The sequence below is a fragment of the Lichenostomus cassidix genome, chromosome Z (genome assembly GCF_008360975.1).
Source record: "Lichenostomus cassidix isolate B80296 chromosome Z, HeHo_3.0, whole genome shotgun sequence".
Lineage (NCBI taxonomy): Eukaryota > Metazoa > Chordata > Aves > Passeriformes > Meliphagidae > Lichenostomus > Lichenostomus cassidix.
In genome coordinates, this window is record NC_139511.1 from 16,686,305 (window position 1) to 16,704,003 (window position 17,699).

At 39.1% G+C, this 17,699-nt stretch overlaps 1 protein-coding gene across 2 annotated transcripts; it reads right to left on the reverse strand.

Moving 5' to 3' along the window:
• Positions 1–3,927: 3,927 nt before the first annotated feature.
• CZH9orf85 (chromosome Z C9orf85 homolog) lies at positions 3,928–17,685 on the reverse strand. 2 transcript variants are annotated; one of them, XM_085043356.1, is made up of 5 exons: positions 17,527–17,683; positions 8,541–8,591; positions 7,718–7,824; positions 5,235–5,348; positions 3,928–4,370 (listed from the first exon to the last, which is right to left on the reverse strand). In XM_085043356.1, exons 1-5 carry the CDS (start codon positions 17,626–17,628, stop codon positions 4,199–4,201), a joined length of 546 nt encoding a protein of 181 aa, XP_084899482.1. In that variant the 5' UTR covers positions 17,629–17,683; the 3' UTR covers positions 3,928–4,198. The 2 variants fall into 2 exon arrangements, with proteins under 2 accessions (XP_084899482.1, XP_084899483.1); XM_085043357.1 differs by lacking the exon at positions 8,541–8,591 and having other exon boundaries at positions 17,527–17,685.
• Between the last annotated feature and the right edge of the window lie 14 nt (positions 17,686–17,699).

The following is a 17,699-nucleotide window of genomic DNA, read 5'->3' on the forward strand; positions in this document are numbered from 1 at the left end:
GACAGTCAGAGAGCTATCAGCTCTCACCCCGGCCAGCAACTTCGACAATGCAGTGGCTGTGGAACAAAGATAGAAAATAACCCTAGAAAGAACATACTAGTCAGGAGACAGGCTATGAGGAAAAAAGAAATCAAACTGTTACACATGTATCTTTCCCACTACTGATTCAATAAATGCTACAAGTTTCCCTGTTGATAGTACAGTAATAAGTAAACTATGGACACTTTTCATAGATAGTTTTGACACATAGTATCATACTTGCTCACACAAGATTAGGGAAACTGCAAGAAGCAGAGGTATTACAATCCTGAGGCTCAAAAATGCAAGCTAATTCTAAAAAGAGAGATATAAAATTAGTGCTGCCATTCTGTAACAAGCATAATCTTTTTTTGTTTTTGTACAAAAACATGGTCTTCTGTGTTGAAGTTTAAAGAAAAATACTAAAATATTTGGTGCTGTTTTCAAAGCACTTATAAGAGTACACAAGACCCTCTAAATCTGGGTTTCTAAAGTTATGTCAGAGGCAAACACAAGAAGAGATTCAGGTAAAACCTTAAATTCTTCAGCTCCTGTTTTCATATTCTCAAATTCAAGCTTCTCATTGATGACTGAATTATGACTACTACCCCTATTCTTACAAATAGGTGTTTTCTCATTGACTTCAGAAAAAAAAAATAGTTCCTATGTGATTTCATCTTAAATATTTTAGGGGCTATCTGAAATAGGCCAAGTATTTAATTTCTGGTCTGCTACAGGTAATTCTTCTGTAAATGTGTTATCATTCCATAGAAAGGGTTCACTTCAAAGTGTATTTTCAACTGTTTCAAAGTTTAGGAATCCTACTTTACAAATTCACTGTATGTGGTGAGGATTATGTAGAGTTCATCCCTTCCTTTTCACAAAGAGTTTTGAATTGTATTAGCTTTCAGATAAAAGGTAGGCAGGAGAATTAAGTGAGATGCTGGCAGTTTGCATGAGCAGCTCGTTAAACATCTGATAATGGAACAGTCTCTCCGTGTCACTTACAAAGCCTTCCTCATTAACTCTGTAAGCCAGGCTGATGCTTCCAATAAGCACCTAGTTTTGCATTTTCTACATTTACTTCTAAGAACTCGTAGACAAAGAAAACATATATAATTATAGGGCTAGACATTTACACAGTGGCTCACATTTTATTACCTGCTATATTTTCTTCAATTTTCCTTGCTAATGCTATGATTTGCATCTCAACATCCATGTACATACCCATTACAGACAGAAAATATGCTGTACTTCTCTTAATTAACCAGCAGTCCAATAAACCTACAGAGGCTGGTATTATTTCAGTGTTTTGGAGGAATACAGATTAATCAGTAGCCAAGAATAGAAGAGCCCAGCCCATGCAAAACTGGAAGTAAATCATTGGGCAATGTTTTTTGCATCACCTGATCCTTCAAAACGTTTGATGATAGATGTCTCAGAGACGCCTGTGAACTTTGGCAGAAAAGATTGTTAAGGAATTACACTAAGAGGTAGCACTGTGTCCATACAAGACTCTCCTCATACTGCAATGAATCCAGGCTGTCTTAAGAAATCTTTATCCATGGGAATTTGATTTCCAGAAAGTGTACCGACAGAGTCACCGACAAGTTCTGACAGCTCCAGCCTATGATGAGCATTTCCTCTTGTGGAGTAAGAATCATCTGGCGTTGCCTGCCTCACACATACCGGCAGTCCACTATCTCATTAATTACTTCAGTGTTGAGTCATGCCAAACGACACTCCTAAGGGTAATATGGTAGCAGGAACTCAGCTGTCAGCAACATCACTGCATCACTTGTGATGCATCGATTATTCTTCAGATGACTGTCAGTAATGTATCTGGTGAGGCACAACATCCAGACAAATCCTGAAACCCCCAATTAGTCATACATATCATTTACACTCAGCTCAATACACTACAGGCACTGTGGTATTTTTATTTCCACTCTTTTGACATTTATAAACACAAATTCATTATTATTAGTGAAAGAAGAGGTAGGAAGCTTTCAAAATCTCAATTAAAAACTCTAAAAATCATTCCATTTGTGTGACTCCCCTGAGGATGTTCTCAAAAATCTCTTTGACGGCTATCGATCTCAAGGGTCCTACCCCTGCATAATACTCTGTTCAACAAGTTTTTCACAAAAAAGGAAAAAAAATACAAACCCTTGACATTCAGACAGTCTTTAAAAAAAACAATAGCTTAATGCAGTTCCAAATATATTCTAACTTCAGTCAAAATTAAACAAGAAAATTACAATTGTTCCTTTTATTCCTGTTACAAGTGTCTGTAGTAAAAATTCCTTTTCCCTTGCAAAGCTGCAGTTTTGTAAGCTGACTCACAATCACCAAGTTACATGGTGTTGCAGAAATAATTTCCAGCAGTATATCCTTTAGCCACAGTCACAGCCAAAGACAGAACACTTGCCAGAATCAAAAACTGGACTAACACCACCAGCAAGCCACCACTGCAGCTGTGCTCACCCACAGCAAAGTTTCATCAGCTCTAGTACCAATTGTGAACAGAGCATCACAAGTGTGACATGAAGACTTCACAGCACTTTCCCTAATGTTCGTGTGTTGTTACACATCGCTCATCTGCGTCACTCTGCTCACCCCTGGTACTGACAGGTTGTGTCACCACTATGAGAGTTCTTCGCCTTATTTTCTCATTATACAGCTCTTGCCAGTTCCATAGCATGTTTTCCTATCATTCCAGGATTTCCTCTCACCTTTCAACAGAGGACTAGGCCATTATAAATGTTTCCAAGTGGAAGAAAATTTCCCGTATGTATGTCACTTTCAAAAGTCAAGTTCACTTTTAGTGACAGGCGTGGTTTCCCTTTCAGAAAGACCCTTTCTGAAGCTAAATCCAGATTACTTATTAACTTCCCTCTATCCACCTCCCTACATGGTCATCTGCAGTGTGTGCCTGGGATATTTCTTGTTTACTCTGCCCTTGTTGACGTCAACTGGCAGGACAACAGATGTGACACAAAGTCAGATGTCACTGCTGTCCTGTTGGGAGAACTGATCTGTGAGTGAAACATGACCTTCAGATCCACACTTCTGAACACACCCAATAACCTCCTTTTCCGCCACTAACCACCTCTTGGTGTTTTCCAGCTTCACAGGACAAGCATGGGGTGCCTATCTGCACCCAAAGGATTAAGTTTCATACTTCCTTCATTCCAGGGCAGGGATGGGTAACAATTCAGAGCTGAATTTCCGCACAGTGCATTTGAAAAAACATAGTTTGAGAATCAAACCTTTCCATGCTCACTACTGCAAATCAGGCAAAGCACCAAAGCAGATGTAGAATAGCATATTGTCCCAGGTTAATGAATATATATGCTGTCAGTTAAAATGCAGAGAGGAAGATGACAGTAGAGAAGAAATCAAACCAAAGACAGTCACTGCAAATTCAGTTAAATTCTTTGCACAACTTAATCTGCATTGGAATAGAAACTGGGGAGTAACTCTATAAGCATCACTTCACTACACAAGTGTTTCCGTATCAGAGAAAACCACATCACATCTGGAGTCAAAAGAAAGTGTGAGACCAGTTATGAGAAATTCTAAATAGTCTGCAGGCTTTTTTCTTTACAAAACTTTGGTAGTAACAAGGTCACAAATCTATAATATATACTTATATGTGGTAAATAAGCATGAACTGCACTGGTGATAGCATTTATGCACTTGTTTCTTTTTTGTTGGGAGAAAAACCAACAAAACCCCCAGGAATGAGGGTAAGGTCCCATTTGGAAACTCACTGACACAATGTTTCAAGTTCTTCCTTCAGAAAACCGTAACAGCTGGTTTAGCTCTTCCTTTTTATGACAAGCTTGTGTTGATCCCAGATTTTCATGTAGATTTCCAAGCAGTAATAATATTGCTGATACAATATTGGTTTTTGAACAATTACACAATGAGGCTTTATTCCAGAAAAACAAGAAGTTGTTACATGTATGCAATAAATAACTGTGCTTACAGATAAGCATAAAGATTCGCTCTTAATACATAAAAATATTTATTAATACAAATCCCCAACAAGCAGCATCATACACAATGCCAACATTTACATACAAGGATATCAAATCATGTTTTGGAGCAGTTAAAGGCATATATTGGTTTACTATATTTTATTGCATATAAACTCTTGTATAAACATAACATTCTAGATCTCTGTTGCTTCAAAATTCATACTTTTAAATCGTTCTTCAAGCACATCAGAATCTTCATCACTGTCTGCACTACGGAAATTGGTATCAAAATCCAGCTCATCCTTCAATCTACTGCTCTCTTGGCCATTTTTAGTAGTCTCAGTGCTGTCTTGTCCTTTATCAATCCTGTAGAAAGCAAGGGGGATGTTATCACCACCCACTTCTGGAATGTAAACAAGAATGGGATGGAGAATAGAACATTCTCCCAACACTCCATCTCAATATAGGATGGAAGATGGCGGGAGGTGGGAAGAAGGAGGAGAGGGACAATAAAAGTTGCAACTTCCCTGAAAGTTGCTTTCACACCGAATAGGAAGGATATAAAACACAGTAAAGTATGCATTAAAAAAGTATTTAGTACAGAAAAAACTGTAAAGAAAGAAAAATAGATATTTGAACAGCTTGACCAACAAAGCAACTGCTGGGCAGTTGTCACGAACCAGTAAATAGATGCTTATCATTATCATTTATCATTATCATTTATTAAGCATGATACATTTATCATGTATCATCTTAATAAAGACAGAACTCTAGTAAAAGAAAAAAAAAAGCCAAAAGCCTGCTAAATATACTGTGGTAACTGTGCTCAGTATCAGTCCTTGTTTAGTTCTTCTGTTCACTAGTAACTGAATCATCAAGTGGCAGACAAAACGCAAACAGTAAATTGGCTTAGGCATATTTTATGATGCTTTACACCAAAATCCATTTTGAAGTGCTTAGTTCTTAAGGAACATATATAATGTACCCTATGGTGTTAAAGTGTCTTATCCAAGTAGGACTTCTTTTGGCTCAGTCCCAAAAACATCAACAAGCATTTCACCCCTAGTTTCATCTGAATAAAGGGAGGAAAATTACTCCCACTGATTCCTGTTGGGATTACTGAGAATATGACATAAAGTACAACAGCTTCTTGGCCGTTTCCAAACAAGGGTTATTAAAAAGGGAATGAACAGGGCAGGACTAAAACTGTGTACCCTATGAGCTACTTACGGAATTACTATTTCTTCTTCTTTCCCACATTTAGCACAAATTTCTAGTTTACCAGCACATGGTCGACAAATAATATGATAAGGATCTTTTACAGTCTTTTGGAGGCACTTCACACTGTGAAGAGGAAAAAAACATTATTGAAATAGTATTGTGGACACTTATTAAATATTCTGTGTTCAAATATAATATAGACACACCCTACAAAAGGAACAACATGCTTTAGGCTCGTTTAAAATTAAAAACTTGGTGTTTTAACAAGTAGCACTATCAAAATCATTGCTATTCACCCCCCAACCCTTATCTTTTTCAGGAACTTATTAAAACAAGTACTGAAAAAGAAACATTAAATCAGGATTTTTATATTACAGTTGACAAAAGAAAGGTTTCCATTCATTTTTGCAGGCAGTTTTTACTTTAAAAGTTGTAAAACTTCTGGTTTAATAATAAAAGTATATGGTATAAAAAAGAACATGGATTTTTGCAAATAAAACGCCTTCAGTTCAAAAACTGCAATGACTTCCTCTTGAAATTCTCAGAGTATAAACCGAGTCAGTGCTAGAATTTGTTTTCTATGAACACAAGCCTGTATGGAACAGTATTCTCAACACACCAAACCTAATTATGTAGACAGCTTGGGCTACTGTTTTTCAAAATATGACAAAATCCTGTGGATTTAGCAATTTCCAAAATGCTGCAGCTTAACATTCAGCTGACATTACTAAAGCCCTGTAACTATCTGCAGAACATAGCCCAGAACAATATACCCCATGTAATGCTGCTGTCTTAAAAGTAATTTTCTTGGTTCTAATGCCCTCAAAAGCTCTTCCCAGACACATCATACCAAACAGGGGCACTACCAATGCAAGGCAGATTTACATTTTTTAAAAAATAGTTTAATTTCTAATAATTAAATACTTAAAATAGAAGTAGGGTGAACTTGTGCTTGTACTAACACTTGCAATTTTAAAGATGTTAAAAAACTAAAAATAAGTTGAGGTACAGAGAAGTCCTTCATTCCCAAGTTTTGCAACAGAAAGAATTAATTTTTTAAAAAATTGTCACATTTTTAATGTCTATTATGCTTTTACTTCACCCAGAAACTTCATCTGTTGAAAATTTTCAGTGTCTTATCCTTTCAGAACAGTGGCTCACCCAGCCATTGTACTGCTGGTCTAGAAATCATCACCTGTAAAGCTAGAATGCTCTGAAGCACAACTTCCTTGTTCAAAAATATGACAGAGAAGATCACATATTCTGTTATAAGCAGCTGTTCTACAATGTCACTTTTTCTATTTCCAACGCATCCCTTATTTACATGGGGTTTTTGCCTGCCTTCTTCCCTTTAGGGAAAAAAAGCCAGGATGCACATAGTTATTTGAGTAAGAGTTAAAAAACCACAAAACCCAACTTCACCCATGGTGCAGAGAACCCAGAATTTTTTTATTCAGCAAGCCTCCTACCTAATAATTTATATTTTGCATGAAAGGGTGAAACTGATTACTAAAACCAAAATACTTGTTGCACATATGTTTGCATTTTAAAAAGTGAAACTTCACACAAGTGGGGGATGTAGTATGAATAAACATTTCTTCCCTTTTGGTCTACTGAAAATTAAAATAAAATACACCATCAACTCGGGGAGCTGCACACAGACATTTGCAGAAGCTCTTCAATCAGTTTCTGAGTACTTCAGAAGTTTGTAACTGAGAGAAACACACAGATGCTGAGCGAGCTACTGCAATAAACCTGGCTGTATTGTGCACCACAGCCCAGCTGTGGTTTCTCTGAGTTCAGTGTCTCGTTGCTGAAACACTGTCTGTGTCTGCTAACACAGGAGGTAAGGACCTCTGCAACTGAGCAAATAAGAGGGAAGCAGACAGCATCTCCTTCAGAAAATCAAAATAATTTGTAAGTTTGTGACAGGTTAAAATATTCATCATCTTTGTTATAACAAAGATTTGTTATTCTGTATAATACAAATTCTGTTATTCTGTATAATACAAATTCTGTATTACTTTTGTATATACTTATGCAAAAGTAATACAGAATTGTATGCAAACAATGCCAACATTTACTACTTAGGATTATAGTTTCTTACAGAAAAGGAGCAAACATGCTAAGAGGTAATGAAATGCTGGTATTGCAAACATCTGTGAAGTACAAGAGATGTGCAGATTCCTCTAATACAGACTTGAAGGGAGGACACACTGGCAGTCTTGAAAACTTACAGCTCGACACTTCAACAATTTTTAACAGCAAAGAGAGAAGCTGTTGCTTTCCCTCTCTGTCTTCTCTTCAAAAGTTTAAGATAAAAGACTTATGAATTAGAAACTTAAAATCATCTATATATTGTCATAGCAGACTCCAAATATGATAGATGTTACATAATAGCAGCTTCTTCTTGTGAGTTTCCAAAGCCAGAATATTTTCCAAAAGCTCACAAACTACACAATCAACAATTAACACAAAGTATCTTAACTCACCATTTTTTAGGTTTTGTCAGTAGTTTGTACTTTCTGAATTTTACTCGCCACTCCAAGATACCTTTGCAATGCTGACACACTCCATCATGAAGTTTAGCATTTATTTTCTGAAAAAATAAATGAAAATAAAAACACATTAATGATTTCCTACTGTAATGAGTATAATCTTGCTTAGAAAGCATCTTTGCCCATCATATGTTTGCTTGACATTAACATTAAGCATTTCCTATACATTTATGTCTAGCAATTTTCTTCAATGGAAAGAGTACCTTGAAGTTAAAGACTACTTTACTAATTATTATTATATTCTAAATAGTTATACTTATGTTTTAATATTATTGATAATATATTACTATATGTATTTCATTCTTTTCATCTCCAGAAATTTTACAAAAGTGATTTAAGAAGAAATGAGCCCTGAAGTACACAGTTTTTGTCCGAAGAAGACAGCTTATAATACTTAACATTTAACTTACTGTTGCTCACACAGTCACCGTAACACATAGTTTAAATGTCTCAGGATTTTTCTCAAATAACAATAAAGTAGAATCCACACACTATTCGCAGTCAAATTATTCAATCTCTCTCTAATCCTAGCCTTCCTTTATGAAAAACATTTTTGCTCTCTCATACCTAAGATAAAATCCTTAAAATGGTAATTTAAACCACGGTATATTTTTAAGACAATGCAAAATTTACCTTAATATATCCTACAACATTTTGTGTTTAGCTTTCTCAGAAGCACAAAATATCAACTGGCCAGTCATATTTGCACAAGAGAAGTTATTCTGCGATGGCAAAAGGTACCAAAGCACATTCTTACCTTACATAACAAGCAACATCCTTGTGTACTCAAACTAATTTTATTTCTTCTCTAAGAATGCCAGCAGTATTCAGTTCACATTCATTCAGATGTTCATATTCATTCAGAAATTTAAAAATAGAAATTTCACAATTAAAAAATGTGAAATTTTTAATTTCAAAATTAAAAATTAATAAAAAACCATATTTTTAAGATCATTTAAAAATGGCTACCATATCGACACTGCATTATTAAAATAGTTTAAACTACATCTACTTCTTAGCATACCTAAAAGGAGTGATTCTGTATTAATCTGGATTACAGTTTATGTTATTCTTTCACAAATAAACTGAAAAGAAGTTATTCTATGAATACAGCATCTTCTGAAGTAATTTCTTGCTTTTGTGACCCACAAGAGTTTCTTGCTACTCCAGAAAGGGCTACTTCAACATACAAGACAAAAACACAAGCCAAGCTTTACTCATTCTATTCCAAAAAACATATGTTGCAACAGAAACACTACTTTTAACTGAAACAATACACTGGAACTTGTGTTTCATTGTCTCCTTTTTCATTAAACTTCCACCATTCAGTATGAGTTTTCCCATGGTGTGGTTAACTGAAGGCATAGTGCTTTCTGCCCGTTTCAGTTAGAAGAAAATTATTTTCTAAATGATCAAATTGAGACTTGGCATATTAAGAAACCAACCAAACAAGGTTTTGCATACTGCTTGAGTAATGAATATAGAAAGCTGTGGTTCTAATGCATTACGAATATATTTTCCAAGCAATACAAGCAATTAGTTAATGTGCAAAATTTCTGAGAGAAGAAAATCACTGGTAAGTTCTCAGCAGATATCTGTTAAAGGCAATTTGATATCTCACAATTCAGTATCTTGAAATTCAAACTGCTGTGAGCAGTGCCTGTGCTCTGTCTTTTAAAAATCAAGCAGTTCAAAGCTAAGCATTCTTTTCAGTGCTTGACCAGCACAAATTAAATCTCCAAGCAGCACAGCCCAAGTAAGCTTATAACAACCTGCAAATTAACCTGAACTTCCCAGTTCTCCTCCTCACTCGCCTGACTTGCATTGATTAGTAATGCAGGACGGGAGTAAGACACAAACACTGTAATTTGTATTTCCAGGTGGGAATACATCTGTTGTTACCAGCTATTTTTAATTGTACTAAGGCAGAGCCCAATGACCGTCGAAAGACTGCAGTAGCTCAAGCTGAAGACAGGTGGTTGTCTCTCCAAAGAAGCAGTTAGCTTCCTAGATAAAAACCACCTCGTTTCCTTTACCACGGGCAGGGTCGAGTGACGCAGGGACAGGCTCAGCAATGCCTAAGGCACTTGGGATGCAAGAGCCCTTGCTCAGGACTGCATGTGGCATACCCAGCGTAGAAGAATGAAACAGAAACTACTTCAGAAATATCTCATTTCAAGCAAATCCAAAGTTCATCAAACAGGCAGCCTATTACAGATTCTGCTAAGTATTTGCTATGGAACAAAGAAATACGCCTAGTTATTATTAATGAAGCTTTATAAAGCTCTTCCCCATCCCAATATGATTATCATCTGGCTCCACAATAGACAACAATCACACAGTGATGCATTTATTTTTTTCTTTTTTTTAATCAAACTGAAACGCTGACCATCACAAACGCCAAAAATGCCAAAGATGAAGAGGCAGTGCAACAGGGCATAGGTAATTCAGGAGGCTCCCAGCATACACTGATGACAAACAACTGCCTCCTCCAAGTGATAGAAGAGCCAACAAGCAGAGACGCTGTGCTGGACATTTTTTTCACCAAAAATGAGGAGCTGGTGAATGTGAAGCTCAAGGGGCTGCAGTGACATGAAGCAGTGGAGTTTAAGATCATTGGAGCAGTGAGGAGTGCGGGATGATCACTGCCCTTCAGGACTTCAGGAAGGCAGATTTTGGCATCTTCAAGGATCTCCTCAGTAGACTGCCATGAGACAGAACCTTGGAGGGAAGGACAGGCCCAACAGACCTGGATGACATTGAAGGGCTATCTCCTTCAAGTTCAAGAACAATGCATTCCTACAAAGAGGAGACGAATAAAGAAAACCAGGAGACCTGCATGGATGAACGAAGAGCTTCTGGGGAAACTTAAACACAAACAGGTAGCTTGCAGGGGGTGGAAGCAGGGAAAAGTAGCTATTCCTCCTGGGAGGAATACAAAGAAATTGCACAAAAGGAGATGGTTAGGAAAGCTACAGTACTGGTACAAATAAATCTGGCTAAAGACATCAAGGGTAACAAAAGAAAGGCTCTTTAGGTACGTCAGTGATAAAACACAGACTCAGGAAAATGTGGGTCCTCTCAGGAAGAATACAGGATACAGAAGACCTGGTTATCCAGGACATGGAGAAGGCATTTAGACTGTGGAACTGACAGCAAGTTTGCCAATGACAGCAAACCTGAATAATGTGGTCAACACACTGGAGGGAAGCGATGCTGTACAAAGGGACCTGAACAGGTTTGAGAGGTTGACCTGTACAAATCTCATTAAGTTCAACAAAGCCAAGTGAAAGGTCCTGCACCTGGGTTGTGGCAATCCCAAGCACAAATGCAGGGTGGGTGGAGAATGGACAGAGAGCACTCTGAGGAGAAGACCTTTGTAGGTGTTGGTGGTTGAGAAGCTCAATGTGAGCTGGCAGTGTGTGCCATAAAGCTGGCCCGTAAAGCTGGCCAGCAGGGCAAGGGAGGGGATTCTGCCCCTTCACACTGCTCTTGTGAGACACCACATAAGCATTCAGCTCTGGGACCCCCAACGTAAGAAAGACATGGACATGTTGGAACAAGCCAAAGGAGGGCCACTAAATAGATCACAGGACTAGAGCACCTCTCCTATGAAGGCAGCCTGAGACTTGGGGTTGTTCAGCCTGGAAAAGAGAAAGACCTTAGAGCACCTCCCAGTACCTAAAGAGGGCTACAAGAGAGCTGGAGAGGGACTTTTTACAAGAGGACGAAAGAGTGTAGGTTTAGATCAGGTCTCAGAAAAAGATATTTTACTGTGATGGTGTTGAGATACTAGAATAGGTTGCCCAGAGAAGCTGTGGAGGCCCCAGCCCTGGCAGCATTTATCACCAGGCTGGATGGGGCTCTGAGCAACCTGTTCTAGTGCAAAATGTCCCTGCTCATGACAGGGAGATTGGAACTAGATGGTCTGTAAGGTCCCTTTCAACCCAAACCATTATATGATTCTCACAACCACATCGATGTGTGTCAAAAACCACATTTAGCATCTAATCCAGGCATAAAGATGCCTAAACTTTTCAACATAGTAGGACCACAGATCTTACACAGCTACTCAAAGAAATCACATTGCATCTACTCAGGAGGTCACAAACTGGAAGAAAGACAATAGCTTTGAAGCTCTAATTCTTTCCTTCTAAGAGGCACACATACAGCATCTTCCTCCCCTTCAGCAACTTCCTGTCCTTTTTACTCAATTTTCATACTTCAAATATGGGGAGGTGTTGTTAATCATTGGCTCAGCACATCTCTATGGCTCTACAACCAGCCTGTTGTTTTAAAATGTCAACAGAGAATGACACAAGCAGTTACAGAGTTTGTATTTGTCTTTTAGATTTATTTTGCTCAGAAAAAAAGCATATTTAAATGCTACTGTTACTAAAATAAGTTGCTAGTTTACTGATTTTTACACTAAATTCAACATTTCCTCTGACCAAAAAAACCCATAACATACCACTTCCAAAAGCCATGCAGACTTGAAGGGTGTAAATAAAGCTGTCCCTAAAGAAAGATTTGAATAATCCATTATTTAAGATTTCTGAAATTGCTAAAAAACATGTGAGAGAAGTTCTTCTAAGAAACTGGAAGACAAACTTTTCTTGTTTCTCAGTTCCCAATTAGCATGGGGAAGTCACTAGTAAAATCAAATAAACCCCTTCTGGTACTTACTTTTCCTACCAATATTTACTTTCTAATATATTATGTTTATTGTTTAAACTTTCACGTACTCATATTTTCTTCCTTTTGCCCATTTAATAGCTTTCTCTTAAGGGTACAAAAAAAACCTCAACAACCCACAAAAACACCTGAACAAGGCTTGTAAACTTCATTACTCTCCACCAACTTTTCTACCCAGCTTTTATGCACACAGTCAGCCCTCACAGACAGGAGGTAGCACTTATGTCTTGGATTGATGATAAATCCAAGAAATTTATCTTGTGACCTGAAATTAATTTCTTGGTGTGAAAACCACTCCAGTATGTTAGATTATGTTTCTGTCCCAACAGTTTCTCTGGGGTTTTCTTTATGCTTATTTCCCTGTTTTAGTCAATAGCTCTCTCTTTTCTTCAGCATACTTTTCTCCAAGGACAAGTGCATTTCATGCAGTGCTTACAGTACGTCTACACATTCTCCATGGAAATTAGTTATGCAATACAGATATACCTAAACAGTCTTAAAGCATGAAGCCACAGAATATTTCATGTGCACACTATGCAGTCAGTTGTACATTAACGAACCAATGTCCTCTGCTCATGTAACCTAATATTAAGTCACCTAACAACCTGCCAAAAGCAGTTCAGAACATATTAAAGTAAACGAATGCACCTACACCTACTAACTTGGCACACAAAATAATCCCTAGCTAAAACTAGCATTAAAGCACCCACAGGCAAGAGGTAATGACAGGGCTTCAAAGAAGCTTCACCATCTGTTTGTAAGCTTCTAATTATGTGTGAACCCATGGGTATTTTGATTTCCTCTATTGAAAGCAGATTCCTGCTACTGAGTACATATCAGTGGTCTATTCTGCTGTAAATGAGTGTAATGTTAATGCCACCCATAAACTTCCTTGTCAGAAAAACAGGTGACACTGCTTCAGTCAGCAAGGATGAAGGCAGCACATGGATGAATGCAGCAATTCTGAGCAACTGCACCTCTCTGAAAAACAAAACTCCACAGCATCTCCAGCACATGACTGTGAAGCAGTTAGAGTAGGTCAGTGAAGACTGACAAATGTGAAACTGAGCTACCAGATACCAGATTTCAGGCATTTCACATTACACTGAAATTGTAAGCTGAAATTGTAGGCTAAAATTGTCCCCCCACAGAGCTTCATTTGCTCACATATTGTATCAGTATTACTTGAAATTCCTTTTTCTACAGGTATTTTCTCATCAGTTGTATTTCAAAAGTTAAACAGCATATGGATATAGCATTTAAGAGAGCTCTAGAAGGAGTCTCACCATCTCCTTCAGAAAGAATGGAAAATACACAAAGATACATACACACACACACACACACATATATCAGACACACCTCCTGCACCTACCCACACATTCTTTCTCTTACTCTCTGCCCCACCTCAGCTGGGTTAGAGTCCAGAGCAGATGTTTTATTTGCTCCTATTCTCCCTACACAAAAGACTACAACCCAAGTCTGAACGCACTTCTGAACCCAGATTAACAGGAGTGGCTAGAGAGTAGACTTCAGCCTACCAAGCTACTCTATGTTGCAGCAAGAACATAATCTAAAAAAACTGCAATACGGTTATCTAGCAATTCCAGTCAGCCACTGGCTTATCTCTATCTCCCTTCTGTGCTTCAAAACATTATCACTGACTCAGCACTTAAGCTCTACATTCAGCTGTTCTGTACCTAGTGCTTTCCCATGCTCAACCAGTGTTTCCACTGAAACAAGTGATTTATCCACGCACCCAGCTAAAAAGTAACTGACATCAACACTGTGGTAAAGCTGAGGTTCAGAGTTAATAACCCCTGAAATTTAGGGAAATGTGGATTATCATCTTGGGCGTACTTAATGAAAGGAAAGAAATGGAGAAACAAATCAGTCATTTAAGTGTAAATATGAATCACTTTGTGGTTTACCATCTTACTACAATGGAATTCTAAATATTCTCATTGAATGATATTTGCTTTCATTTCTAGAACTACTGTAGCTTCCAAGATGACTTATGTAATGTACTTCATGTAAAATGTATATTCATATAACATAATGTATATTCCTCAGCTCGGTGCTGCACAGAGGTGCTCTGGAATAGACCATGTAATGCAAATACCATAAACAAATTCTAAGATTCAATAACTAACAAGACAGTGTCTTACCCTGCCCTGGCTATTCCTTCTTCAGATCATCCTAAGATGCAAACCCTTTCAGCACTGCTGCAGGTAGGCTTTTTCCCAAATACAGCAGAAAGGGAGTATACTTTTTTGCTACCTATGGCCTTTAAGATTAGAAAACGGACCACATAGCCAGTGTCAGACAAGGAGCATAAAACATTAAAAAACCAACTGAATAACAACTTCCAGCAGAGAAAAGTCAAAATACTATTAGATCAATTTCCTTTGCAGCTACTGCTTCACTGAGAGAAGCAGCAATAACACCATAATTAACTACCTCAACTCCACCCACTGTACAACCTGAAGCTACTGTAGTAAATATTCAACATGGCTAATGCAGTGAGCAATTGCAGCAGGATTCAAATTTTAAGTTGGTAAGAATTTTGCAGCCTTTCTAGACAGTATTACATTGGACAGTGCACAACAGTAGACTGGCCATATACAAAAAACCCCCATATCTTTTAACAGCGATTTGCAGGAGATCCACTCTCAGGAGCTTTAAGCATTCCTCTGATCTACTGAGCTAATGAGAGGCAGAAAGGAAGGAAGCCTCACTCCTGTATCAGTCCCTGTGATCAAATTTCTATGATTTCTTCCTTTTTCTCATCACACCATGACCATCCAGGACTACACAAGACAGAGATGCATTCAGCATAGTCTGTATCTAAACTGTGACATTAAGCACCACTTTGCTAGTCTAACTTCTTTGCAAATTTCACAAACAGCAGCAATGGAGCTAGTAATCACTACAATGACCCCTGTGTATCCCTGTCCTGGTTCTGGCCAAGAGAAGGTTAATTTTTCCAGTAGTCAGTAGCGGCATGGCTTGGACACTGAGGTTTTTCTATACCACCTCACATCATTTTCCAAGAGGGGTGCCTTCCAGGTGACATGGCATGGTGTGGTCTGGTATTGCCATGGCTCCCTCACAGTGAGCACTTGTGTGAACCATCCCTTCTACACTGTTATCAATATTATTGCTGTTACTGGTTGTTTTCTTATCGCATCTGCTGTTTCCACCAAATTGTCCTCATCTCAATCTGTGATCTTTGCCTTTTGTGCCTCCAATTCTCTCCAGGGCTATGCAGGGAGAGAGGCAGGGAGAGGGGGAGTGAGTGAGTGAGTGGTGCATGGTTTAGTGTTTCAGTGGGAACAATAAACTGGGGAATATCCTAAGATATGACAATATCTTATGACTTGTACTTGTACATGACAGTATGCCAAAAGAAAAAGGAAGGCATCCTTTCCCCTTACCACACATTATCTAACCACAGAACAGGAAGCACATTCTTCAGGATGCTTCTTCCACATGCTCAGCCCCTTCCATGAACTGCCAGGCATAGAGAGAAAAGAAATTATTTGCTTGTAATGAAAAGTAAAAAGAGACAAGTTGACGTCCATAGCAAACCTTGGCTATATCAAAAAACTAGATTTATTTGTGTGCATGGTATTGTGTAGCCAGGTCTACAGGGATATAAACTATTTTTAAAGGAAAGAAAAACAGCCACGTGAGTATTGAAGTGATTATTTCAACTACAAAACGGATCCCAGTTTCTCTTTGAAGACTTCTCTGATAGACCAACTCTCTAGGATACTTCCCTGTGTGTGTGTGTTTGTATCCAGATAGGAAAACACTCTTGTATCAGAGATCATGCAGTGACTCACACAACAAACAATACTGTCACTGCTTAGAATCCTAGGAAAGCAGCCTGTTCAGCTCGCAGAACCAGTCCTACAACATCTAAAAAACCAACCAAAACAAACTCACAAAACCCCCAAACCTCCCTCTTTGGCATCATGGCTTTAACTTACTACTTTGCTCCCCTCCTCCCAGCTCTTTTTGGCAACCCAGTCAGGTTCAGCTAAAGGGATACTGAGATGACAGCAATAGCACCAGATAAACTCTACTAGATTGTTCATCCTCTGTTTTGTTCTATCCACCTTCTCAGTTTAGCCTGCAAGATGAAATGTCTCACTTCGTTGGTGTTACTGCTCAGGCACTCTGTGTGCTCTTCAGCCCCTCCCATGCATTATGTTACCAAAACTACAAGCACAGGGTGAGTTTCAAGAATATATTGTGGACCATTTCTGTTTCCTTGCTTAGAATCAAAAGACAAAACAGTCTTCTGAAACAACAGAGTGAAGATAACAACGTCTGTAGCAAAAGTGCTGATAGAATAGTGAAGACACCTTTCTATCTAACTAATCAGAAAAGCCCCTTAAAAAAATAAAATTAAAGCACACATGAGTCTTTTAAAAGTTGTCTCAGAAGTATGCAAATTGAAGCTAGATATTTATATGTCTGACGGCGGGAAGCTGTTCACACTAAACTCTCAAAGCATCAGGATGTCTGAGTTATGACCACATAGCCAAATACTCGAGAGGACCAAACACCTTTCAAGAAGTCACATGGATAGCGCACCATGGAGGATTTAATTACTGCACTCACTGCACAACTGTAAGTACTTTATTTCAGCACGCCTCTCAATAATTCTTTAGTTTAACTAGGTCCTTTCATGCCATAAATGCAACCCAAGTTTCACGTTGGCGTACTTCAGTCAGTGACAGCTGACTGAAATGTCCTGTTGCGCTGCTCCCTCAGCAGCACTGTCCCTGGTGCGGGCTGACCGGCCCAAAGGCATCTCCACCACCGAAACCAAGCCTCGGCAGCCACTGCCGCCTCTGCGACCCCGAAGCCTTTCAGGACCGGGCACCAGACCTCACTGGGACAGGGCTTGGCTTCAGAGGCCGCAGAGGGACCTGTCCATGCTGCAGGAAACCCCTCCCACCGCTCCGGCCCCATCGCCCCATCGCCCCCGGCGGGGCAGCTTCTGGCGGCGGGACAACCCCGGGCCCGCCCCCGCCTACCTTGCGCCGGGCGCTGGTGTCGTACTTGTCGTTCTGGAAGGCGCGCACGTTCTGGTGGCGCTGCGGCCGCGTGCGCGACACGTTCCCCCGCTCGGAGCTCATGCCGGCCGGCGCCCCGTGCCCCGGAACCGCTCGGCGCTGGGCGGGGCGCCGCGGCTGCTCCCATCGGCCCC